The sequence below is a fragment of the Tamandua tetradactyla genome, chromosome 10, assembly GCF_023851605.1.
Source record: "Tamandua tetradactyla isolate mTamTet1 chromosome 10, mTamTet1.pri, whole genome shotgun sequence".
Classification (NCBI taxonomy): domain Eukaryota; kingdom Metazoa; phylum Chordata; class Mammalia; order Pilosa; family Myrmecophagidae; genus Tamandua; species Tamandua tetradactyla.
The window spans coordinates 100,432,486-100,459,473 of NC_135336.1; the positions used below are offsets into that span (position 1 = coordinate 100,432,486).

The window sequence follows — 26,988 nt, forward strand, 5'->3', positions numbered from 1 at the left end:
TCCTTTTCCCAAAGCTGCCATGGGAAATTTTAAGGCCACGCAGTTCCCCCTTTGTAGGGTATATGTTTTATCTGTATAAATGGCTGTGGAATTTGTCTTTAAGCCCTTGAATACCATGGAACTGGAATGCATCTTGCTTTGTACACTCTCTATCTGATTATTCTGGAGTGTATGTGCCTTTTGAGCTGCAGATTTAGTTCTTTATCCATTTCAGGAAACCTCTCTTTGAAAACAGGATGTTCTACTCGTTGTGTTTGTTGTATTTTCTACCTCATAGACATAATTATCCTTAGGCTGGATTGTTTTTGTCTGTCTTCCATATCGATTACCTTTTCTTCCTTTGCCTTGGTTTCTTTGACTTTTCCATCCATGCATGCTGTGATTGTGTCAGATTGCTCTTCTGCATCTTTATTGGCATTGGTTCTGTTTTGTTTTTTTGCTACCTTGTGGGTTCTATAATGATATTAGGCTTTGATTTGTTTTCTTAGGTCTGTAAGCTGTTTTTTTTTAAATGCCTTTTAAATCTCAGTTCTTTTATCAACTTAAGTTGAATAGCAATGGCATGAGGCAATTATGAGGACTTTTCTTTTGCTCATTCATGTGTAGCTTTTTCTATGTTGAGTGTTTTGACCTTTGTTTTTTTGTTTTTGGTCTTTTGCTGGTTGTACTCCTCCCTCATCCCACCCCGACACCAGCAATGCGTTTGGCACTGGTTCATGCCATGCCTTGTACAATGCTCGTGCTGCATGGCGAGCCTAAGCCTTCTGTTTTCTTTGATATAAGGGGGGTGGCGTCTTTTTTTTAAAATCTGTATTGTGGTAACATGTATACAACACACCACTTCCCATTTTACCTCCTTTACATGTACAGCTCAGAGTGTTTGTTACATGCATAGTGTCGCGCCAGCATCTCCAGCGGCTTCTACCAGCTGTTCTCCCACTGAATGAGAGGGTTTTTCCCTTGAACCCACAGCTGGAAGCCTGGGGATCTGTGTTCTGTCACTGAAGGAGTGGGAGGGTGCGCAGGCAGGAGGAGAAGCCCAACTGGGCGCGCTGCATCCTTCTCGGCACATCTGAGAGTCTGTTCCGTGGTCTGTGTGTTCTGAATCAGGGCTTTTTGCCCGGTAGGGTTCATTCGACACCTGGGTGGGCTGGGGTGGGGGGCAGGGCTGGGGTTCCCTACAGGGTTTGACTCAACCCCCACTCCCAGCGCCCTCCTCAGAGCCCTGGAGAGGCCGTGTCTGTGGAGGAGGCCCCGCCCTATGGTTGGCTTTCCTGTTTCCCAGGAGGTAGGCAGCCCAGTTCCCATGACTCCAGACTTGAGGATGCTGGTGAGAGTGACCAGAACCCTGGGTCACTGCCCAGCGTGGGGTGTGTTTCCAGCTGAATGCTGACTCCTGCCTCCCCATGTGGTATTGAGGCTCGCCGCTCCTCCACTCAGCCTGCCCTTGTCCCTCCCTGGGCTGCCAATCTCCTGCCGTCCCTTGTATGCTTCCCACTGTCTCTACAGAACTCTCTAGTTCTGTGTGTGTTTTTGTTGGCTTTTTAAAAATGTTTTTTGCTTCTTTTAATAGGAACTGAGGGAGGGAAATTCTGTGTATGGTTTCAGCCTGCTCTGTTAACCTTGGAAGTCTTTGATATTTCTGCACACTTTTTTTTTCCTAAAACGCAAGTCTCTTTATGTCCCCTGCCTAGACCCTGCTGTGGCTCCCATGGATTCAGGGGAGTCCAGACTGTGCTGTCATCTGGCCCCTGCTGACCAGCCTTGTCTAAGCCCTCATGTCCTCCCCCCCCACCCCCCGCCCTCCAGTTCTGCTTCCTGGCTGGAGCCCAGGGGCCTCGCCCTGCAGCCTTTCATATGCACTCATTTCTGCTCAGCACACTTTTTTAAAAATGCAGTTTTATTGAGATATATTCACACAGCATAGAAACCATCTGAAGTGTACAATGACTGGCTCACAGTATCAGCACATGGCTGTGCATTCAGCCCCGTGATCAAATTTAGAACATTATCATTCCTTCAGAAAAGAAATAAAAATTAAAAAGAAAACCCGAGTTCTTCCATACCCCTTATCTTCCCCTATTATTGATCCATAGTATTAATGTAGTACATTTGTTACCGTTGGTGAAGGAATATTAAAATATACTGTTAACTGTAGTCCATAGTTTGCAATAGGTACATTTTTCCCCCACATACCCTTCTATTATTACTACTTGTAATAGTGTTGTACAATTGCTCTAGTTCATGAAAGAACTCTTTTATATTGCACAGTTAATCGGGGACTTGTCCACTCCATGTTTTCACCTCCAGCTTTCCCTCTGGTGACGTATATGACTCTAAATATTCTCTTTCCACCACACTCGGATACTCACATGGAAAAATAATGAAATGTGACTCCCACCGTATAGCATGCCAAAAAAAAAAGTCTCCACGTGGAAGAGTTCACAGCCCTGCTCCTGTGCCCCCACTCCCGAGTCCTCTGAGGACACTGTCCCACCCTTCCCTGTGGGTGAGAATATTCTACCCCTTTGCAGTGGTGACCACTCAGAAGGGCCACCTGGCTCCCTGATCAGCAGGTTGACAACAGCCCCCACTGAAGTGCACACGCCCCCCAAGTCCCCTTCCCTTGGGGAGAGCATCTTTTTTTCACTCTTCTTCCCTGGGCCCTTCAAAGCTTGCTTAATCCCCTGCCCACTCTATTTTGTATTGCTGCCTGCAGCCCACCATCTCTGTCCCCCTCCTGTAGCAGCACCACCTCCTGACATACCCAGCACCATGACTGTCCCCTCTGCCTCCTGGCATCCATCTGCCTCGAGCAGGGCTGGCATGCAGGCAGGCTCACAGCCCACGAGCACGTGAAAATGCTTCTCTTTGAATAGTTAAGTGTTTTCCCAGGATATGGGAAACTTTTTGTGAATATTATTTTAAATGCTCTTCTAGAGCCATAGATGCATCATAATCGAAATACCCTTTACTCTGTTTGGACCTTGATGTTTCTCTTTTTTTACCTTCATTTAAAAAAATATGGAAAGAAATCTTTTAAGGCTTTTTTGAAGGGAAAAAGACAATTTCCCAAGTACATGGATAGCATCCAAAAACAGCACTCTTCTAGCACAGAATGGAAACCTTCTTGGGTCATTCTAGACTGTTGGAGAGAAGAGAACAAATGGACAGGGGCCTGGACCTGCAGGGCTAACCCCACCCCCCCACCCCAGCCCCATGGCCATGGTCCAGGGGCTGCAGTGAGACACTCTGTCATTCTGTCAGGGCGGGTGGCCATGACTCAGGTGGGAGGGTGTTCTGTGCCCAGGTGACGAGAACTCTATAGCAAGGTTTTGGTAAAACTAATAGCTTAAGTTTAAAGATTTAAATGATTTTACCTAAGTGACAAACATATAGCTTGTTTAAATGATAGTATTATTAAGTCTTCCTCTTAAGTTTACTCTGACTCTACTGTTTTTTTCTGTACAGTTTCTTTAGATACAACTGGTTTTTACTTTTTGAATACAGAAACATAAACACATTTTTGTGGCTTATGTATTGCAGAGGTTTGATAGTTAGAATTCCAGCCTTGTTGCACATAGTTGGCATGTTGGGTTTGCCTCTTCTCTATAATGGGAAGAACCTGGACCATTTGTTTATCTCTCAGTTCCTGCAACATTATGAATGGGAAGAGGCAGGCTGAGAAGAGACTGGGCGCAACGGTGTGTGTGCATGTGTGCGTGCGCACGCACGTGCGCAACTCCCTTGGCAGTGTGTAGTCACTACGATTTTGAAAATCATAAGCATTTTGGTTCTTGATTATCTCAGTTCTTAAATAGTTTGGAAATTTGACATTTATTTCTCCATTTTAAAAGCATATTAAATTCAAGGACATTTCATTGGCAGTAGTCTCTACATCTTGACTAGCCGTGTAACTGTCTGACAGTTTACCATCGCCATTGTATTCCTGTTTGAAAATAGAATGCTCAGCAGCAGTTTATTTTGGGTTTGAACAAAATTTATTCTCCTTTTCCAGATGCAAGTCGTAACAGAGTTAAAAACAGAACAAGATCCCAACTGCTGTGAACCTGATGCAGGAGGAGTGAGCCCTCCCCCCGTGGAATCTCAGACACCAATGGATGCAGACAAGCAGGCCATTTATAGGTAGTTCTTGAGATGTGAAGTGTGTAGAGGCCTAAGTGGAATAAAGAGAATAGAAAACCTTGTTAAATGGAATGCTAGAGCTGTCAACAAGGCAGCGTAGTCAGGTATCATTAGGATGTGATAACTGTACTCGAAAGTTTTGGAATATAAATCTGCATTTTAGGTAAAATCTTCAGACTCAATGGTTTTACTGCAGAATTCTATCAAATATGTAAAGAATAAAGAAAGATAGCAATTCTATGCAATCTTTTCCAGAAAATAGAAGAGGAAAGAACACTTTCCATTCATTTTATAAATTCGGCATGTCTGTAATACTAAAACAAAGTACCAAAAATAAAAGAAGAACCCACGAATAACAACCATAGACCGATGTCCCTCAAATTTAGACATAAAAATCCTCAAAAAAGCATTAACAAATCAAATGCAGCAATAACTAAAAAGAATAATATATTGTGATCTAGTGGAGTCCTTCCTGGGAGTGCAAGGCTGGTTCGATGCTCAGAGTTCCATGAGCTCCACCACGTGAGCATACCAGTCACTTCAGAAAAGCACGTGACACAGTTCAACACATGTGTCCTCCCCACTATTTTTTTATTTTTTACACATCTGTTTGTACCCTGGATAAAAGGAGAAACCAGACACAAGGTTCTCACAATCACATTGTAAAAGCTGTATTGTATACGTATGTCTTTGAGAATCAAGGCTACCAGAAACACAGCTCAACAGTTTCAGGTACTTCCTTCTAGCCACTCTAATACATTATAAACTGAAAAGAGATATCTATATAATGCATAAGAATAATCTCCAAGATAACCTCGCAACTCTGTTTGAAATCTCTCAGCCACTGAAACTTTATTTTGTTTCATTTCTCTCTTCCCCTTTTTGGTCAAGAAGGCTGTCTCAATCCCATGATGCTGGGTTCTAGCTCATCCTGGAACATCCATCCCATGTTGCCAAGGAGATTTATAGCCCTGGGAATTGTGTCCCGTGAAGGAGGGAGGGCACTGAATTCAACCGCCAAATTGGCTAAGAGAGAGAGGCCACATCTGGGCAACAGAAGAGGTTCTCTGGGGGTGACTCTTAGGCATAATTACAAGGAGGCTTAGCCTATCCTTTGTAGGAATAAATGGAAACTGAAATTTAAAAAGATAATACTATTTAAAAGAATTCCCCCACCAAGAAAGAAATATTTAGATATAAATTTGACAAAACATATACAAAATCTGAAAACTTTAAAAACCATAAAATGCTGATGAAAGCAATAAGAGAAATCCTAATGGAGAATTGTTCTATATTCATGGATTGGGATGTTCAACATACTATTAAGATGTTCTTCACAAATTGATGTATAGATTTAACACAATTTCATTTACAGTCTTAGCAGGATTTATGGTAGATTTAGATGCTGATTGTGAATTATATGTGGAAGGCAAGAGAACAGCAAAAAAAGTTTTGAAAAAAAGAAGAGTGTTGGAGGAATTGAATTACCTGATTTCATGATTTACTTAAAGTTAGTCCTCAAGATATTGTGGTATTGTGAAGGGGGTAAACACAGATCAATGTAAATGAGCTACATAAGTATGTCCATTTAATCTTTGACAGGTACAAAAGCAATTCAAAGGAGAAAGGATAGACTGTCGAGAAATGGTGTTGGAGCAATTGGACATTCCTATGCAACAACAACAAAATGTATCCATACCCTAAACCTCATGTCTTATCAAATTTACTCAAAATTGATAATAAATCTAAGTGCAAATTTTAAACTGTAAAACTTTTAGAAGAAAACCCAGCGGAAAGTCTTTGTGGCCTGAAGTTAGGCAAAGAATTCTTTGGCAAGGAACCAAAAGCATGATTCATAAAAGAAATAGTTGATGAATTGGACCTAATCAAAATTTTAAAATGCCTACACTACCACAAATATTAAGAGAATGGAAAGACAAGTACCAAATGGGGGAAAAAAAATACTTGTAGATCACATGTTTGGCAAGGGACTTGTGTCTAGAATATTTAAAGAACTTTCAAAAGTGAACAGTAAGCCCAAAAAACAGAAAAACAAACAAAAAATCAGCAAATGGTGCTGCAATAATGGAACAGTCACATGGAAAAAGAATGAAATGTGACCCATATCATATAGCATACAAAAAAAAATCAGCAGTAAGAAGATGAGCAGTCCCAATAAAAAATGGGCAAAGGATGTGAATGGGTAGTTTACCAGAGAGGATAGATGGATACCAAAAAACACATGAAAAAAATGTTCAGTGTAATCAGCCATTAGGGTAATGCAAATTAAAGCTGCATCGAGGTACCACTACACACTTACTCAAATGACGAAACGACAAGAAAACACCAAGTGCTGGTAAGAATGCTGAGCCCCTGGAATTCACACATTGCTGGTAGCGGTGCAAACGGTTTGTCAGTTTCTTATGACTTATTATGTGACCAGCAAAACCCTATATTCCCTAGAGAAATGAAAGCTTCTGTTCACACAAAATCCTTTATGCTAATGTTTGTTTGCATTTTTTTTTTCTTTTTTTACATGGGCAGGCACCGAAAATCGAACCCGGGTCCTTGGGCATGGCAGGCAAGCATTCTTACTTGCTGAGCCACTGTGGCCTGCCCTTTTGCTAATGTTTATGTCAGTTTGGTTCAGAATTGTAGGAAACTGGGTGGGTGGGTAGACAAGTGGTGGTATATCTGTATGATAGAATATTACTCAGCCATAGGAAGGTCAGAATATTGATACGTGTAATAATGGATATGTGTTATGAGAACAGTCTCACCTGTGTTCTTTGGAGTGCGCACAACCAATCCGAGAGCGCTGTGAAGAGCAGGGAGCAGCCTAGCGCAGGCCAGGGTCGGGGGAGGCCTGTTTCGGGGTGGGGGGGCTGCTCTGTGTCGTGAGTATGGTGGCTCTCAGATGAATCTGTACACCAAAAAGAGTCCGTTTTACTGTTGGATAATTAAGAAATAAATAAAACTGCTAAAAAGTAAGAGAATAAAAAATCAGTAGATTTCACATACCCTAATACTAATCTAATTCTTAAAATCTCAAAAACACCTCCACTCATAATAGCTACAAAAACTACAACAATAGGAATAATCTTTTATTAAAGAATATGCCAGAACTCTATCTACATAAAGAAAACTATTAAAAAAACTTTAATATAGGATGTAAACAAAAACCCTGGTCAATGGAGAATGTTTCATTTCCCTAGAGGAGAGCACTTACTGTTGTAGAGGATTTAGTATTTCTTGAATCAATTTATGAATTTAAGATTTTAGAATCAGAACAGACTGATGCTAAAATGTATCTGTAAGAGAAAAATGTACAAGAATAACTGATAACACTTGGAGAAAAGAACAGTGTGAATGAACTCCTACTATCAGATCTTTAAAATCTGTTAGCCACAGTCATCTCATTAGTGTATTAATATAGGAATATATATGTCAGTTTAACAATCAAGAGTCAAGACAGAGCTGCGTATATTCTGAAAATAGGATAAATGGGGCCTTTCACATCGGTACAAGGTGAATTAATACATGTAGGCAGTGTTGGCTATTTGGAAAAAAAAGAGAAAAAGTGAGTTGCTACCTTACTTTACCTCCAAAAATAAATTACAGTTAAAGAGCCAAATGTTTAGAGAGTAAAGAAGTGTATATAAGAAATTCAAAGGTAATGTCGCGCATATGTTTAACCTTGAGTTGAGGAGGCCTTCCACTGCACGGACTGAGCTTTTGTTGGAAAAAAGAGTGTATTCCTTTATCCATCATGTGATTAAATACCAGAGATGCCGCTTCACCCCTGCTGGCTGACTGTAGCAGAGAAAAGCAGACAGCAGTAACGAGTCGGAGAGGGGGTGGGGACGCGGGAACCCTCCGCGTTGTAGTGGCGATGTAAAATGGCGCTGCTGCATTGGAAACAGGTGGTTCCTCAGAATGCTCCACATGCAGTCACCGTATGACCCATCCTTTCTGCTTGTGGGTGTGCGCCCAGGAGAACTGGAAGCACATGTCCCCATAAAAACTTGTACACACATGTTCGTGCTGTGCCCTTCCTAAGAGCCCCAAAGTGGGACCACTGCAGTGTCCCTCGGAAGATGAGCGGTTAGACAGAAGGTGTGGTCTGTCCCTGCAGTGGGCTCCAAGCTGGCCGTGGAAAAGAGTGATGTTATGGTTCACGCTCTAACATTGATGAACCTTGCACACATTATGCCAAGTGACAGAAGTCAGACACAAGTGGGCAAAGATTCCATTTACGTGAAATGTCCAGAACAGGCAAATCCTTAGAGAAGGAAAATAGGTGAGAGGCTGTAGGGATTGTGGCAGGGGAGAAATGGGAAGTGACTGCTCCAGATGGGTTTGGGATTTCCTTCTGTGGTGATGAAAATGTCTCGAATTAGAGTGTGGTGCTGTTGTACAACTCTGAAAACACTAAAAACTGAGTTTTTACACTTTAAAAGGTAGCGAGTTCCAGCTCAGTAGAGCTGCTGCATAAGATAATAAAATCATGCATGTATGCATGTGAGCACACTCTCATGGGGACCTGAGACCTTTGTTCTTTGCTTCCCCCAGGCACCCGCTCTTTCCATTATTAGCACTGTTGTTTGAAAAATGTGAACAGTCTACTCAGGGCTCTGAAGGCACAACCTCTGCCAGCTTTGATGTGGATATTGAAAATTTTGTGAGGAAGCAAGAAAAGGAAGGGAAGCCCTTCTTTTGTGAAGATCCAGAAACTGACAATCTAGTAAGTAAAATAAATGTACTTTCACTTTTTGTTTCTTCATTTAAAATCTGTTGGTGAAATTTTAGACCTCTGATTGAATATCGAGGCTCACTAGGTGTGCTAGGGAGTGAATGAATTTGCTTGCAGAGCGGAAGCAGATGTTCTCCCAGATTTGGGGAGCACTTTTGATGACACCCCAAGCCTCATCCACCTTGCTTTGTGCCCCGCCTGGGAGCCACCTGGGTCCCCAGTCACAGTCACGCTCAGGGTCCTGGTCAGCGGGACAGGGTTTCTGGAAGGCACCCCGTTCCTGACTAAATTTCAGTGCTCTTAGATTTTAGATTTTTTTTTTTTCCCACATATTCCACTCTCCTGTCCTGGGTTTTATGGATGAATTGTCTGTTTCTGAGCCTGTTTCCTCGTTTTTGAGTGGGAAGGCAGGGCCCACCCCTTTGCGGTGAGAAGTGGAAGCTGTCTCGGCCTCAACTCCGTAAGTGGGAAGCGGAGTCCTCGGCTTGCCTCTGCTCTGCACCCAGGTGGGCAGGACCCAGCGTTCCTGACAGGGCTGGAGCTGAGTGCCCAGCAGAGCCTGCCTCTCAGGAAGTCTTCTATTAATGGACCAGTTCATCATTGCAAAGGGAGGCCAGCATGGCTAAACCCTCGGCTATTGGCCATGGGCAGCCGGTAACCGAGCTGGGGTGCTCCCAGCAGCTCTCCTAACCTGGCCCACCAGGAGCTGCATTTAGGGCAGTTGGTCCGAGCTGCACAGCGAGATCACAGAAGGCGTGGTGAGCTGCTGCTGGGGCTGCTGGGGAGAAGTTCGTTGTTGTCACCCTGGTTAGAAACACTATGGGCAGTTGTGGAAACAGCAAATTGGAGATGCCACAGATGCCAGACAGAAAAATGTACCTGCAGCCAGTGTGTTGTTCGAGCCAGCACTGAGATTCATAAATAGGGTGGAGCATTGTCCACTTGCTGCTGGGGATACTAGAGGCAGGGGAGAAAGTAGAATTAGGAGGAGCAGAAGAGAAGGTTATGGAGGGGAGGGCAGGCTTGGGTTCCAGGTTGAGGCCTCCACGTAGCAGCATGCAAAGGGGGAAAGGCCAGGCAGGGAGCAGGCTGGACTAGACTTTCTTTTGAGTGTGCATGCACATGGGCGTAGATAGTTTTTTTTTTCCTTTGGACCTCTCTGTACTGTAAGGCTGAGTTAAAATCAGCTGCACTTGGCCTGAGCGAGGTGCCCACCTGCCCCCACAGCCTGGTGGGGGTCCTGAGGGTAAGGAGGAGGCCACTTGGGCGTGTTTTCTGAGTTCACTAGAGGTTAGTGTCTTCTCTGGCTTGTAAGGAAGGCGCCTCCTCCCTTTGCACCCCTACCTTAGGCAGTTCTATGAGACCAAGTGGCAGTTGGCAAAGGCTGCTTTCTTCTGGCCGCCACCGCTGTCCCTCATGATGCACCCCAGCGGGTGTGCTGGATGAGGCCTGAGAGGGTGGGCAAGGACAAAGGTGGGGGGGACTAGAGCATGCTAATTCCCTTCCCGTCCTAGAGGCTAGCCCATCCTAGAGCCTTCCAGAAGGCTCAGTAGGAGGGCTGCAGCCAAGTTCAGAGGTACAGCAGGTCAACTGTTGGGCTTTTTGATTTGCAGATGAGTCTCATTAGTGGGTGAGAAAGGAGACTTGTGCATAAGTTAGCTCCCACTGGGTGACAGATTCTGCAAGCTTAGTGATGCCCAAGGACAGTTAAAAGGGCTTGTTGCTCTCAGTTCTCTAGGTGGGAATTCCAGACTAGTCTGCAGGGTGAGGTTGGGATGCCAGCTGGGGCTTGACTGAGGGTCTGCTTCCAAAGTGGCTCCCTGCACCGCGGGTGGGTGCTGGTTGCCGGGGAGCCTCAACTCCTCCCTCCTGGCTTCTCCCCAGAGGGCGGCGGGTGCTTGCAGCACAGATGGAGGAGCAGTGTCCTTGGGCCCAGACGACGTCACACCCCATCCCCCCTGCTGGCTTCCCACAGAAGCAAGTGGCCAAGTCCAGGCTGCCCTCCAGGGAGGGCTGCACTGGGAGGATGGCTGAGGGTTGGTGGCCTCCTGTGGGGCTGTGAGGTGGACGGGGGTATGTGGTGAGAGCAGGTCCATGATGTGATTAAGGCAGCTGGGAAGGAGTGCATGTCATCCTGACCTGGCTCAGGGCAGGGGGCAGGGAAGTTTCTCTGTAGGTGCATGGTCAGTGGTAGTGGGGGTGACATGTTCTGTTTCCATTCAGAAACCTTTTAAGCTTGCAATATTACTTTAAATATGTTACTGTTACAATACCACTCTTAGAAATTATTTTAAGGTTTTCAGAAATGAAATCAGCATTTACTTTGTGACATTTTAGGATGTAAATGTTTTTGTCTTTAAGAAACAAATGGTTTACTTGAGGTGAGTAAGAAATATGAATAGAAAAAGAATGAAATGAAAAAAAAGACATCAACTGCTCTTGATGCTGTGTGGCAGTGGACACCCGCTGTGCAGAGGGACGGTCACCATGGAGGGTCCACATCTGGGGGCAGTCACTGTGGAGGTTCCACATCCAGGATGGACAGTTACCACAGAGGGTCCATCCAGGATGGACGGTCACCATGGAGGGTCCACATCCAGGATGGACGGTCACCATGGAGGGTCCACATCCAGGATGGACGGTCACCATGGAGGGTCCACATCTGGGGGCGGTCACTGTGGAGGGTCCACATCCAGGATGGACAGTTACTACGGAGGGTCCACATCCAGGATGGCAGTCACCACAGAGGGTCCATCCAGGATGGCAGTCACCATGGAGGGTCCACATCCAGGATGGCAGTCACCACGGAGGGTCCACATCCAGGATGGACCGTCACCACGGAGGGTTCATCCAGGATGGATGGTCACCATGGAGGGTTCATATCCAGGGGAACAGTCTTTGCGGAGGGTTCATGTCCAGGTGGCAGTCACCATGGAGAGTGCACATCCAGGATGGACGGTCACCACGGAGGGTTCATCCAGGATGGATGGTCACCGAGGAGGGTTCATATCCAGGGGAACAGTCTTTGCGGAGGGTTCATGTCCAGGTGGCAGTCACCATGGAGAGTGCACATCCAGGATGGCAGTCACCACGGAGGGTCCACATCCAGGGGAATGGTCACCACAGAGGGTCCATCCAGGATGGACGGTCACCATGGAGGGTCCACATCCAGGATGGACCGTCACCACGGAGGGTTCATCCAGGATGGATGGTCACCGAGGAGGGTTCATATCCAGGGGAACAGTCTTTGCGGAGGGTTCATGTCCAGGTGGCAGTCACCATGGAGAGTGCACATCCAGGGGGATGGTCACCGCGGAGGGTTCATGTCCAGGATGGATGGTCACCATGGAGGTTTCACATCTAGGATGGACAGTCATCGTGGAGGGTCCACTCCAGGGGGACGGTCACCGTGAAGGGTTCACGTCCAGGATGGACGGTCACCATGGAGGTTTCACGTGTAGGATGGACAGTCACTATGGAGGGTCCCTATCCAAGGATGAATGGTCACTGTGGAGGGTTCATGTCCAGGATAGACAGTCACCATGGAGTGTCCACATCCAGGGGGACGGTCACCACAGAGGGTCCACATTAGGGGGGATGGTCACCATGGAGGATCCACATCTAGTGGGGGGACATTCTCGGTGGAGTGTCCATATTCAGGGGGATAGTCAATGGGGAGGAGCCGCATCCAATGGGGGGATGGTCACTTCACAGGGTCAGTTTCCAGGCCGTGCCTGCTGGAGATGGGGTGCTGAGCAGCACGGACCCCAGGCAGGGAGTGTTGTGTTTGCAGCTTGCTCATTGCATGGTATCTACTGCCTGAGTAAAATAAAAGCAGAAACCAAAAACTGAGCTTACAGATCCATGTGGTAAATAGCTGTTGCTTTGTTCATTTTTATGATTTATTAATCTTATCATTAGTTTTTTAGGAATTCAGACGATTGAAATAAGCAGTTGTCGCTCTGTTCTTTTCCAGGTTCTCACTGTCCTGCTCCATGAGCACTTTGTGGCAGATATAAACATCCTCCATGTGGGAGGCTTTGTACCTTTCTGTAGGTCCACCCGTGACGCATATGATCCAGACAGCTTTACTCCAGGGTTTGGGTTCACTGTGATTTGTGGGATTGACAGGTCACTCTGGACAAGTGCTGGTCCCAGGCCCTGGGCAAGATGGAAGAAGAGTGCTGCATCTGCCCTGAGGAGCCTGCAGACCACAGAGGCCTGCGGTGCGGGGGCTTCTGTGATGTACTTCAGATGGTTCTCGCAGGGTGCTGTTCCCAGCCCCTCCCCAGCACAGCTGGGTCCCTGCCAGGAGCCCCGCTCTGCACCACCCAGTCCAGCGGGCGGATCCTCATGCCTGCCCTCCGTGGTGGGTGTATATTGATGGGTTGTGGTGGCTTTTCCAGGGTCTCTTGGGCTGCACCCTGACACTGCGATATCCCAAGGCTAACACGTGGTACTGTGTGTTCCCAGCACATCCCCTGGGGCCATGCACAGGCATGTGCACACACACAAGGGAATTCTGACCCACACCCACAAATGTGTGTGATTCGTGACGATCCGCTTCTCATTGGCAGTAAAAGTGGTGATGGCTGGATAGTTTTCAGCCTAATAAACAAAAACCTGTCATGTGCTAATTATAACTCACAGCAAGTTATTTTTTCTTCTCTTAACATCTTCATGTTTTCTGCCTTCTAGATGGTAAAAGCAATCCAGGTTTTGCGTATTCACCTTCTTGAGCTGGAGAAGGTTAATGAACTCTGCAAAGATTTCTGCAGCCGGTATATTGCTTGTCTAAAAACGAAAATGAACAGTGAAACCCTGTTGAGTGGAGAGTCTGGAAGTCCGTATTCCCCTGTGCAGTCCCAGGTATTTATGCTTGCGGCCCTGCTCCACCTCCCCACTACCGTCCCCTCTGCAAGGGGCAGGTACCCCCACCCCACAGCGTGGCTGAAGAGTCTGCCCAAAGGATCCTCTCCAGCTCTGAGCCTGGTTTGGGAATGAAATTCCCTCTGGCCGGAAATGCAGTTCGTCCTCTGGGCTTCCGGGGAAGATTTTGGGATCCGCACTTTTATGAAGTAAACCTCTGATCTGTCTGTAGAACTCTGGATCCCATTTTTCTGGAGGGTGGAATACCATTCATTCCTTTTTTATCTATACTTATTGTGTTTCTTCTTCAAATTAGTATTTGAAAAATGTTTTGAGAAGCTAAGACAGTGATTTCAGCTCTCTTGTGTAGGGCTGGTAGCCCTCGAAGCCTGGCGCTGCAGTGGGGGTGACAGAGACCCTTCCAACTAACTATGTTTAATAGAGAGTTGAAGTCAGAATTTATAATTTCCTGTGAGTTCTGACCTGACAACCAAACCTTTGAGGCTGTGGATTTTTTTTTACACACTTGAAGTACTGAGCCAGAATATAAAAATGGGTTTTTCCTCTAATTTTAATTCTATTTTCTTGTCAACTGTGGACATGTTATCTCATTGTGGGTTTAATTGGTATTCCCCTTAGATAGCTAATGATGTTGAGCATCTTTTCATGTGCTTTCGTGTGTATTTCCTTTTTTGGAAGATGTTTGCTCATGCCTTTTGCCCGTTTTCTGAATTGACTTTATTTTTTACAGCTGCTTTAGGTTTAGAGAAAACTTGAGCAGAAAATACAGAGAGTTCCCATAAACCCCCTCTCTCTCCCCAGCTGTCCCCTACCCATATCCCCCCCCCCCCCCCGTTATTACTGTCTTACATTAGGGGGATACATTTGTTACAGTTGATGAGCCAATATTTATCCATTATTAGTAACTGAAGTCCGTGGTTTACATGAGGGGTCCCTCTGTACGGGGGTATGAGTTTTGACAAATGTGTAATGTCTTATGTCCAGCATTACAGTATCCTTCCTACAGGATGGTTTCATGGTCCTAAAGATGCCTCAGGCTCCCCCAGTTTATCTCTACCGCCCTGAACCCCTGGCAACCCCTGATCTTTTTTATTGTCTTTTACTGTCTTTTCATCCTGTTAATAGAGTCTTTAGCAGAGCAAATGTTTTTAAATTTGTTGAAGCCTATCTTATCAATGCTTCCATTTTGGATTGTGTATTAATGTCAAATTGAAGAACTCTTTGCCTAGCCCTAGATCCCTTTCTCCTGTTGTTTTTCCTAAAAGTCTTAAAGTTTTACCTTTTACATCTAAATCTGTGATCCATTTTGAGTGAATTTTTGTATCAGGTATGAGGATTAGGTTCAGGGCTGTCGTTTTCCTCTGGAAGTCCACCGGCTACAGCACCTTTTGTGGGAAAGGCCCCCCCTTCTCTGGAGAGTTGTCTCTGTGCCTTTGTCAGAACCCGCCGGGGCAAAGCTGTAGGGGCAGCCTCAGGGCACCCTGTCCTGCCGTATGGGTGTACGGGCTGCCCTCCTGCCAAGGCCCTGTGGTCTCGGGTCTGTAGCTTTGTAGTCCAACTTGACATTGGGTAGACTGATTCCTCCCTCTCGCTCCTTTTTTCAAAACTGTTTTAGCTATTCTAAATATAAATTTTAGTATAATCTTGTCTATAGCTACAAAATATCTTGCTGGAAATTCTACAGGAATTTCATTAAACCTGTCTATCAATTTGGGTGGAGAGTCGACTTCCAGACCATGGAAGACTTCATTTATTTAGTTCTCTGATTTTGTTCATCAGTGTTTTATAGTTTTCCACATAGGACCCCGTACCTGTGGTTTTAAATTTATCTTGAGTGATTGCAATTTGTAATTTTGGTGTCCACACCTTTATTGCTAGTATCTAGAAATATAGCTGCTTTTGGTGTGTTGTAGCCTGCCGCTTTGCTGAACTCACATGTGATCATGTGACTCTTTTCTTCCTAGCTTATTAATGTAGTGGATACATTGTTTGACTTTTAAATATTGAACCAACCTTGCATCCCTGGAATAAACTCCACCTGGTTGTGGCATGTAATTCTTTTTATATATTACTGAATTCTTCTTGCTGATATTCTATCCATTTTTACATCTATATTCATAGAGGATTTTGGTTTGTAGTTTTCTTCTGTGTACTCTTTGGTTTGGGAATCAGGGTGATGCAATCATCACATAGTGAGTTGGGGAGTGTTCCCTCATCTTTTGGTTTCTGGGTGAGATAGTGTAGAATTGTTGTTCCTCCTTAAATGCTTGGTGGAATTCTCCAGTGAAACCATCTGGGCCTAGAGAGTCCTTTTGTGGATGCTTTTCAAATGACGAATTCAATTTCCATAATATTTATAGAGCTATTCAAGTGACAGATTTCATATTGGGTGAATTCTGATAGTTTTTGAGAAACTGGTCTATTTCATCGCAGTCGCCACATTTGTGAGTGTGGAAATGCTGGTGGTGTTCCCTCATGTCCTTTCGATGTGTGCCCATAATGCCATCCCTTGTTTCATTCCTGCTGTTAGTAATTCGTGTATTCTCTTGACTTGCTAGAGATTTGTCAATTTTAATTCATCTTTTCAAAGAGCCAGCCCTTTGTTTTAATGATTTTTCTCTTTTCAATTTCACTGATTTGTGGTAACTTTATTATTTCCTTCCTTCTGCTTCCTTTGGATTTATTTTGCTCTTCTTTTTCTAGGTTCTTGAGAAGGGAGCTTAGGTGATTAATTTGGATGGCTTAACTTTTATTATGAACAAATTAATGTGGCAGATTTTAAGCATATCTACTAAAATCTGTAAATCAAATGAATATGCAGCCCACACCATGTTCTTTAAGCCTTCGGATGCCAGGCCCTGTGGGTAAGCAGGCACAGGGTGGCCATCCCCCCCCACCAATCGCTGGCCCCAGGGACAGCAAGGGGAGGAATGGCCCACCGCTCTGCCCCTGTATGGGGAGACTGAGGGGTGTGGCTGAGGCTGGGCCCCCTTCCAAGACTGCAGGTGGTTGGCGGGTGAGCTGCGCTGGAGCTCCCTAGTACTGCGCAGGGCTCCCGTGGACCTGTCACTGTCAGGCGCCTCCTGAGCCCAGGACGCAGACTCCAGTATGCTCCATGCATGTCTTTATCCCATCAGGAGTATTGGGTTCTTGGGAAACTCCGGAGCCATCTGAGCCAAAGTCAGTGAAAAGGGTGTGTTGTGTGATCGGATTGGGTGGTTTTGATCAGGGAGATGTCTTCATAATCATGTCCCCAGAGCTTTACGGTATTTTAATGAGGTGATGAGGTGAAGCCACAGTGCAAACTGAAATGTCAGCATTGGTCATCATATTGATCACGGACTGAAGTTCACCTCTCTCGGTTCTCATATCTGCAAAGGAGGCTGTTTGAAAGGCTTGTCACCTGGTATACTCTTTGCCTCAAGTATCTCTCCTATAAATGATGTCAGTTTACCACTTATTTTGAGGTTTTAAATGTGAGTTTTCTTTTTTCTAATGATTTCTTACATTTGCCTGTTATGACTCACAGCAGATTCAAAGTGCCATCACGGGCACCCTCAGCCCCCCGGGGATCGTCGTACCCGCGTCAGCCTTGCAGCAGGGAAACGTAGCTATGGCAACAGTGGCAGGTATGGACCAAGAGAAAGTGGACCTTTTTTCCTTAAGCTTTTGCAGAAAAAAGTTCTTTATAAGATGTGCACTCGTATCAGTTTTGAATAATCTCTTCTCATCCATCCCAGTAAAGCATGTAGATGGTGCCTATTTCTCGTTAATTCTCAAGGATAAATATTATATGCAAATTGTTTTTTCTCCACTAAAACATTGGGAGGAGAAAAGATTTCATACTGGAATTGAAAATATATAACAAAAACCAGTTGTCAGTTTCAAATAACATAGTTTTTAATTGCGCTGTTAACAAAACTTGGAAAGTCTTACATTCCATCATTACTCAATGGCAGTCATAAAAATACAGTCTTAGTAGTACTTGTATGACAAAATACATTTACAGGAAGGAGACGTTTCAGAGTTCCTCAGTGCACCCAGAAGTTGCAAATATGAAGCCACTATGAAAATGGAATGGGGGAGAGAAAAAGGGAGTCGCAATTTACATTTAAAAAATAAGACATAATGGGCCAAAGGGAAACTTCCACAGGAGGGAGAAAGCACAGTTGATCAAAAAGAATAACTATAAAAATATTTATCATCCGGTACTTTTGGCCAGACCCTTTACTATCTGCTAATTGTAGGGAAAAGAAGGAAATAGAGGGAAGCAAAAGGAAGGGAATTCCACATAGGAGAGGGCTGGGCTCTCGCAGGGGCCTCGTCCCTCGAGGCTGTCGGGTGTGCCTGTTGGGTCAGTTGGGTGTGACAGGTCACCTGGCAGGGTGCTGGTGATCATTTGGAATGATTTAAAAAGATCATCAAGCTAGAGCTTTTGTATCTCCATTGGTATATTGAGAGGAATGGATTTTAAATCACCATGACCATAACCTAAATGTAATTTAACTTTTTTCTTATTTCTTTTGAGGCGGGACAGTATATCAGCCTGTGACAGTGGTCACTCCCCAAGGCCAAGTGGTGACCCAGGCGTTGTCGCCGGGGACCATCAGGATCCAGAACTCACAGGTGGGGCTTCTGTGGCTGCAGAAGGGTCTTGAGGATGTGGGCGTGTCCGCAGGCGTGTGTGCCTGTGGGTGTGCATGTGCCTGTGGATGTGCATGTGCTTGTGGTTGCACACGTGTCTAAGAGTGTGTGCCTGTAGGAACCTGCATGCTTATGGGTGAGTGTGTGTCTGTGGGTGGGTGCGTGTGGGTGCAGGTGTACCTGTGCACCTGTGGGCATGAGTGTGCCTGTGGGTGCATACATTCCTATGGATGTGCGTGCCTGTGGGTGCATACATGCCTGTGGGGGGTGTATGCCTGTGGGTGTGCATGCCTGTGGGTGCGGGTGTGTCTGTGAGTGTGCATGCCTGTGGGTGCGGGTGTGCCTGTGAGTGTGCATGCCTGTGAGTGCGGGTGTGCATGCCTGTGGGTACAGGTATGCCTGTGGGTGTGTGTCAGTGCAGGTATGTGTGCCTGTGGGCATGCCTCTGGGGACCTGTGTGTGCAGGTGCATGTGCCTGTGGGTGCACACACACAAGAGGCACAAGGAGAGCCAGGCTTGAGCTGCTTCCACCTCAGACTTGTTTTCATGTAGCCGCCTCCAGTGAACCTGATGGTGATTTTTTATTTCATTTTTATTCTTCACTTCTCTCATTATAGAAAGTTTCAAAGTTTACAAAAATCTAAAAAAGCAGGGAAAAACTCACCCATAATTCCGTTATCCAGAAGCAACTCCTGTTAAAACCATGTTAATTTTTTAATTGTACACTGTTCTGAATGACCATCAGGAGGTTTGAGGTCATATAAAATGGGCTCTTATAGGGGCCGCATGGAGGCTTATAGAGGAACTGCTGAGCCATTTGTCAAAGGAGAGTGAGAGTGTTGGGCTGGGGTAGGGCCTGTGTGCTCTGTAGAGCTTCCCAAATTCTGCTGAGCCAGAGTGTGGCTAGAGGCTGGTCCTCGGTGTGTTCCGGAGACTTCCTGGGTGTGTTCACGGAACGCAGACATGAAGGTTTAAAGCAGTGGCTCTCAGTGCCTGATCCCTGCACCCCCCATCCATGTTGCTGAGTGTGGGACCTGCTCTGAGAAGGCTGTGGCCCAGTCTCCTCTCCCCCAGCCCACTGAGACCCAGCGTGTCCAGGCACCCAGAAAGTCGGTGCTCTCAGCGGCATGGGGGAAAGGGCTATGAAATACCTGGGACCTTGGATGGTTCTGCCTGCTTGCTGGGCGGGCATTCGAGGTAAATTGAGGAGACTGGACTGAACGAACATCCAGATTCCTTTCCTTAACTTTTGGGTTTAAAGACAATGTTTATTTTACTGGTTCCTTCTTTAAGAGCATTAATTCATTCTTCATTTTAGTTCTTTGCCTTTGGTCACGCAGTAATTTCTGCATCCTCTTTACCCACTTGGGAAAGCCTGTGTTCTCCGTGAGGAAGCAGTTAGAGGAGCGCTGGAATGGCGCTGGCCGGCATTGGGTGGTCTGGTGACTATGGCCTCTGACCTTACAGAAGGCTGGGTGGACAGAGTCAGCTCCAGTAAAGGAGGCTGGAACTGGGCCAGGCAGGGCACCTGGCAGGGTGGGGGAGCTCAGAGTCCACCTGAGTACCCGTGGGCCTGAATTGGGCCGTGGGCCAGGCCTGGGGGGCATGGTGAAGAGCTGGGCCCACTGAGGGTCTCTGGGTTCCCCGCACAGCCTCTTTCCCTGAGGTTTCCCAGCCACCATGTCTGACAGTAAAGCAGTGTCTGGCCCTTACGAAAGAGTTCTGAGCATCATAGCACACTGTTAGAGGAAGACATTTCAAGGTCAAGTGTCTTACTTGCATAGTGGTGATTCATTTATTTGCCTTGTTTTTTAAGAAGGAAATTTCAACTTAACTGAATTTTCTTATAAACAAAGGTTCCTAATTTAAATAGCAAACCTAAAACGTTTGAGTTAATTTAATGGAACATTTTCCTGTATACAGCCTTCAGGACACCCCCCACCCCCCACCCCAGCTCTCTTAACTAGATTCTGGAGGACACGCACAACTTGTGGCCAAGCATGGCCTGTTTGTCCTCAGTGCTGCCTGAGAGCTTCTGCCCCGAGAACAGCGGGCTGGGACAGTGCAGACGGCTGTGGGGTCCCAGCATGAGAGTGCATAGATCTGGCTCAAGGCTATAGGGGCTGTTTTTGAATGAAACTTACAGTTTATATATGCTTTTATTTTAATTGTTTGGGCTGCTCCTGGCTCTTTTTTCCCTTCTCTTTTTGCCAAAGTTTTGGTTCATGATTCTTCAGATCATGAAGGTAATGACTCATCAATGAGGGATTTCTGTATTTTTGTACCAGAAACTGTCAGGTTGGGTTTTATTGAGAAAATTGGTGAAGCTCCATTATGGATGCCATTGTCACCATTTCACTTCTCACTTTGGGCCACAGGTGAATTTTAGTAGTGGCCCCAGCAGGCGTCAGTCATGTGTCACCCGTCACCATTTTTATCCTGCCTCCCAGTGGGGGCCCCATCCAGGTCTGATGGGTCACTTGAAGGTCGCATGGGCGGTAGGTGTCCACAGGGTCAGCAGCCGGCTGGGACTGCGTCCTGTATGTCCTAGACCCAGGGTGTAATGCTCCCTTTCAGGAGCATCCTTATGGGCAAGCCTTTGTTCTTACTTCTAGTACAAACCTGTGGAAAAGTACAAGTAATATCAAAGACGGTGAAATTGCACTGATTTCCTTTCCCTCTGCCCCCCTTCTCCTCCCCTGCCCTTTTGCTCATCTTTTACAATTGTCACTCATGTATTTTAGTTTTGGGTCCTAGTTTTGACCATTGATATAGGTTTTTGCTTCTGTTTAATCCTTTACAATTATTTTTAGAACTTGTTTATATCCAGTTGCAACATCATAGCTCAAAGCATCCTGTAGTGGTGGAAGGCCTGGGCGTCAGAGCCCTCCCTGCCCACCCCTAGCCCCCACCCCTCGAGGTAGCCTCTGTTCGACCTTGCAGCCAGTCTGCCTGCTCTTTACCCCCGCAGTTCTAAGTACAAATGCTTTCTTTTAACAACTCCCACCCCAACCCCCCATTGATTTCCATCGCATTTAGTTCCAGCAGTGTGCGGTGGCGACGCCCTGGTGACGTTAGGTGGTGGTCAGTGCCCAGCTAAACTGAGAACCGCGATTTCGGGGCTTTTTTGCTTCTGTCGGAGTTAAGGATTGTGTCCTTTTTTCAGTTCTTACGTTTTCATTGATTCGGTGGTGAGATCTTAGTCACCCTAACCCCTCCCACAGCTTCTCAGCAGTTTTCTCGCGGCCCAGCTCTTAGCCACCCTGTCAGTTCCATGTCTTTGCTCCCTGGGCCTGGGCCCGTCCTCTGCCCCAGGCCTGTTCTCCAGGCTGCAGCGGCACGCCCTTGAACTGCACTTGCAGGGCATCCGGGGGCTCCCTTCTTCCAGCTGAGGTGGGGCCCAGGTCTTCGGTTTTCTCCGCTCTACTCCGTCCTCAGGTGGAATACATCTTTGAAAACTTCCTGAGAAAATATTCATAAGAAGTAAAAAATTTTTTTGAGCTGTGATAAACCTAGAAATGTCTTATTTTGGTCTGTTTACATGCAGAATTTTCAGATTGAAAATCATTTCACCCACAGTTGGGAAGGTATTACCTTCTTGTTTTCCAGTAGCTGGTGGGGTTTTTGAGAATCCAGGGTTATTCCTTTCCTATCTTTCTTATGTTTCTCCTCTTTTGGAATCTTCTCTTTCTCATCTCAATGTGAGTCTTTTTCATTTGTCCATTTATGGCTCCTGACCCTTTGAATTGGATCTTCTTCAGTTCTGGGGAGTTTTCCTGTACTAGTTTCTGTGCAACACCCCCCCCAGCCCCCTCCCCCCCACAGGTCCACACACACCCCTGCACAAGCTCTCTCTCTGGAGCTCTTATTAAGAGAACATTAGATTCCTAAACTAATTCTATCAATTTTTATTTTGTCCCCATATTTACCTTTTCTCTATTTTCTGAGATATTTTCTTTTGTTTTTCAATCCCTCTATTGAGTTACAAAGCTTCAGGTGTATTTTTGATTTCTAAGAGCCTGTCCTTGCCCTCTGCTTTTTTGTTTTCAAATGATATCCTATTTTTATTTCATTGGTGATAGGAGCCCTTCTGCTGTTTTAAAATCCCTCCCTTGTCCTGTTCTTGTACTTTTCTGGAGTTCGGTGGGACAGATTGGCTTGTCACCTGAAGGGAGCATCAGACTCCCTTCCCTTGGCCAGCGACCCCTCCTGCCCACCCCACCCCCCAGCTCAGTGACCCCTCCCACGCACCCCCCAGCTCAGTGACCACTTTTGTCCATCCTACCCCCAGCTTAGTGACCCCTCCCACCCCCCTCGGGCACTGCAGCCTCACCATGTAGCCACCATCACTTTCTTGTTGGTAAGACCACTTCTGCTTTAACCCTGCCAAGAGAGTCACTCAGGAGACATCCCACATTTATTAAAAGCATCTTACATTGAATTTGAGCAAATCAGGCAAGTGAGCTAAATTTTAGCCTGGATTTTTCAGAACTAACTTTTTAAAGTTCATTTCCATTCTTTGTCCTGTAGAACTAATTGGCACGTACAGGCAGCCCTTAATACTATAAACATTTGCTCTCAGTCCATAAACAGCCAAATAAATACATTCGGAAAGGTAGCTGGATGCTTCATCGTGGCCTGAGAGTTTTGACATCTTGATGCCAGTTAGTGATTGTAAGTGTTCTTTAAGGCCATTTATTCTAGTCTCTGGCTGTTCACATGCTAATGTCAAAGTTTTGAAGAATATTTCCAAAAAGGTACAAATCCAAAGGAAGTGCAGATAAAATAATGTAGTAAAAATCTATCCAGAATAAATTTCCAATCCTTTAAGCCATGTTTATGAGCATATCGCATGAAACCGGCCTGTGGACTCCTGTATAGTTTCTAAGATGAATTGTGGATGGCAGGCAGCAGGGCCCCAGGGAGTGGAGGCCAGGCCTGTGGCGCCTCCAGGCTTTGCCCCCAGCTCAGTGATAGTGATGTATCTGCAAGGTGTGGCACGGCCTTTCCTTTTACAACAGAGTTGGCAGAATGTAATTTGTCCTTTTCTCAGTGACACGAGGGAGGTCCCTATCTCTGGGGTCCTGAGGCGTCTTACTAGACTCCGGCCTTGGCCTCTTCTGCTTTTAATCCCTTTTTGTCTGGTTTGTAGTTTTCTGTTTCTTCCGTTTCTGATCCCTGGCATATCCTACTGTGGTTCGCTTCCCTTGCTGGCCTTTGTCCTGCTGTCGTGGCTGCCTGACATCTCTTCCAGGCTGGGGATTGGGTGCTAGCACGTGTCTCCTAAAGGGACGTGGGCGAGAATGGACCATGAGTGGAAGGGCTGTGGCACCCCCTGTGTGCAGAGTGGAGTGCTGGGGGGCCTGGCCTCTGCCTGGGGGGCTTTAAGACTTCCGTCTTGTCTATCTGTCCACCCCATTCCATCCACCTTGCCATATTGGAAGCCTCTACTGCTGAGACCTGCTGTAAGAACTTACAGTGCCGAGGGAGCTGTATCCTTAAAAGATTAGTCTGCAAGCATCCACTTTATGTGCCTTTACAGTAAATAAGTCATTTACCCAAAAGATCCTTGGTTATTTTCTCCAGCTGAAGTCGTACATACTTGGATATGTCATGTTGTTCTATTGCTTTCTAACATTATTTTTCAATTGTTTAAAAGCTTCAGTTACAGTTAAACCAAGATCTCAGCATCTTACATCAAGATGATGGCTCATCTAAGAATAAAAGGGGAGTTCTGCCGAAGCATGCCACAAATGTGATGAGATCTTGGCTCTTTCAGCACATAGGGGTAAGAACAAAAGTGATTTTGCAGTTAGCAAGAACCTCTGAGATGCTTTCTTTCTGGCTTATGTTTGGTGGTAAAAGTCTCCCATATGGGCTGGCAGCCCCATTAACTTAACCAACATTTTGTTGAGTGTCCATAAAGTATTTTGCATGGGAAAAAGGAGGGTTCTCAGAAAATGGGGGACGCTGCTTTATGAAACTTAAAATGTGACAAGGGATACAACTGGTGAGAAGGGAATGCAGAGCTCATACAACTGTTTGAAAGCCTGTGAGAGAGATGTGCTCCAGGGCTGCCCAGGGTGAACAGAGGCAGGCCAGTTAGAGTAGGGGGCATAAAAAGAGGCATTTGAGCTAACCTTTGAGAACTGGTGATGGTTTTAGGTATTAGATTAGAAGGAAGACGTAATGGGTGGAAGAGGCAGATATGGACTTGTGCATATTGACAGGAGGGCCAGCAAATGTGCTGTTTTCCCTGGAAATCAAGTCTGGCCCAGTGGCCATGCCTGCATTTGCCTTGTCCCTGTGCTGGGACTGTGAGCTGCCCGTGAGTAGAAATCATGTCTCCTCTTGCCAGAGACGTCTCTGAAGCTCAGAGAGAGGGGACGATGCCAGTGCTGCCAGCAGAGCTGCCAGGGCTGCTGGGAAGCCTTGTTTGTGACCTGGCCAAGCCGGGCAGCTGTCATGCCAGGTGACCCAGGCCCTGCAGGTGGGAGAGGTGTGTACAGAGCAGGTAGAGGCTGGTGGGGGTGTTGTGTGGTCACTCTAGCCCTCTGGCCCCAGGAGTGCTTTCAGGAGTGACCCCACACCCTACCTCTGACAGATGGTGAGGGTCAGAAATGGCCAGGACGGTCATGAGCAGGAAGGCGTGGTGCAACCGAGACGTGGATGTTGATGTGACCTGCTGAGTCGTGTGGCTCTTGCTAGGACAGCGTTCTTCCCGTGCCTCCAGCTCAGCCTTCCCTCCCCGCTGAAGGCACCGGGCAGGCACAGTCGGCCTGCAGAATCTGGTTGGGGGCACCATTCCTGGGCCTGATCCAGAGCTGTCCCTCCCTTCCCTGGCTCCCAGGCCTTCCTCTGGGGCTGCTGCAGTCACGTCCAGGCTGGTCTTGCTGTCTTCCTGCTTCTCTTCATCCGTACTGTGCACTCCCTGCACACTGGTCCCTCCTGCCCGCACTGCCCATGCGGCTCCTCTGCCTGAGCCTTCCCCTCGTCCTTCACACCTGGCCCGGGACCCTGATTTGTGAGTGAGTGCCTGATCTCTGTCCTCTCTCCAGCTGTGAGCTCCTGGGGCCCCATCCTGCTCGTCCATCTCCTGTCCCTCTGGGTGTCTCCCCCACTGTTGAGTGGGCCCCTCTGATTGAAGTCATGGTCCTTGGCTGAGGGGCAGGGATCAGAGGGAGTAGCTGGCTTGCAGGCTTTCTACTGGCAGGTGACATTGCTGAGCAACCAGGGGAGGGAGGAGGGAACATTTTGCTGGGGCAGAGGGCGAGGGAGCCCTGAAGGCTGCTTTCCCCCATCCTCCTCTGCCCGGTGCTCGATTCCCTCCAGCTTCTCTCCCTTCCCCTACTCGGGTCTTGTATTCTCTTCTGACTTCTTTTCTTCTGCGTGAGAGACTCAGCAGCGCTTGTCAAGGGAGATGACAGTGTTAGCTGTGACCCAGTGTGACCACTTCCAGAAGTGATCCTCAAGAAGTGGACAGTTCACAAGATGATGAGATAGTACAGCTATAAAATACGCTTTTATCAAATATAGCAAATGTTCATGTCCATGCAAGTGGTTAGTAATTGGGATGGTTTGTGGGGACCCTGAATCTTACGCATGATTGTTGTGTAAACCCACAACTTCTCTAATAAAAAAAATGCTATAGCATGTACATTATGAAAATAGAAAATCAATTTGTGGGCAAATTAGAGCGTATCATTTTATGAACTGTTGCACAACTAAATAGATAAATGAAGACTGTAAGCACTAGGAAACTTTTAGTAAATGATAGTAAGTGAAAAAAGGCAGAGAACATGTGTGCTTTTAAATATATTATGATTATTACAACCGACAAATATGTGTGTGATATGATTAGAATACAACACAGATAAGTGCTGGAATTGGGCAAAGATACTTCCTTTTAAGTTTCTGTTAATATTTTAATAATTTCTAAAATAATAAACCCTGCTCATAAGGTTCAACTGAAATGCCGTTTTTTTTATAAAGGGTTTTTTTTCTTACACTCATTTCCCTGAAAAACATCCACCCTCCTGTCAGTTTTCTGAATCCTCTAGGACAGTGCAGTTGTTTTTTTCTGGTTTGTGACCTTACATTGTTGCCCTCTCCTTGTTTATGAGCTTTTTAAAGAACAGGAACTGTATTTATCTTATCATAACCTCTATCTTGAGGCCACAAACTTAACTGTTGCATCAGATTGAATTATTACAGTTCAATTATCTTAACTTGAAGGAAAAAAAATAGATTGCTGCCAATGTAAGTCTAAATCTGATGCTGTTAGATCTCAATGAGACACAGTGGCTTTTCCTAACCATATCAAGTGTCATTTAAAGTCAGAACCAAAATAACTGCCCCCCCTTGGTGGGTGTCACCCCCTGGCTGAGCCCCAGTCATCTGGAGTAGGGTCTTATTGCCCCTAGGTTTTTAGAGTGTAAGTGTAAGTGATAAACAAAATCAGCCCCAAAGAAACCATTTCTTACCATAGAATGAAATTCTTTTCCTTAAATACTTCTGTGGATTTTGATGTTCACTTCTCGTTTAGTTCTGTTTTT

The 26,988-nt window shown here is 46.1% G+C and overlaps 1 protein-coding gene across 3 annotated transcripts in view; it reads left to right on the plus strand.

The window, feature by feature from the left end:
- The window catches only part of PKNOX1 (PBX/knotted 1 homeobox 1), an 83,553-nt gene that overhangs the window by 36,742 nt on the left and 19,823 nt on the right, over positions 1-26,988 (plus strand). For 2 of the 3 annotated variants that reach the window (XM_077119004.1, XM_077119005.1), the window contains exons 4-9: positions 4,019-4,146; positions 8,719-8,890; positions 13,598-13,768; positions 17,319-17,418; positions 18,318-18,415; positions 24,093-24,221. In XM_077119004.1, coding sequence (XP_076975119.1) covers positions 4,019-4,146; positions 8,719-8,890; positions 13,598-13,768; positions 17,319-17,418; positions 18,318-18,415; positions 24,093-24,221 — 798 coding nt within the window. The remainder of the gene's footprint in view (positions 1-4,018; positions 4,147-8,718; positions 8,891-13,597; positions 13,769-17,318; positions 17,419-18,317; positions 18,416-24,092; positions 24,222-26,988) is intronic. The other variant, XM_077119006.1, reaches the window with a different exon arrangement.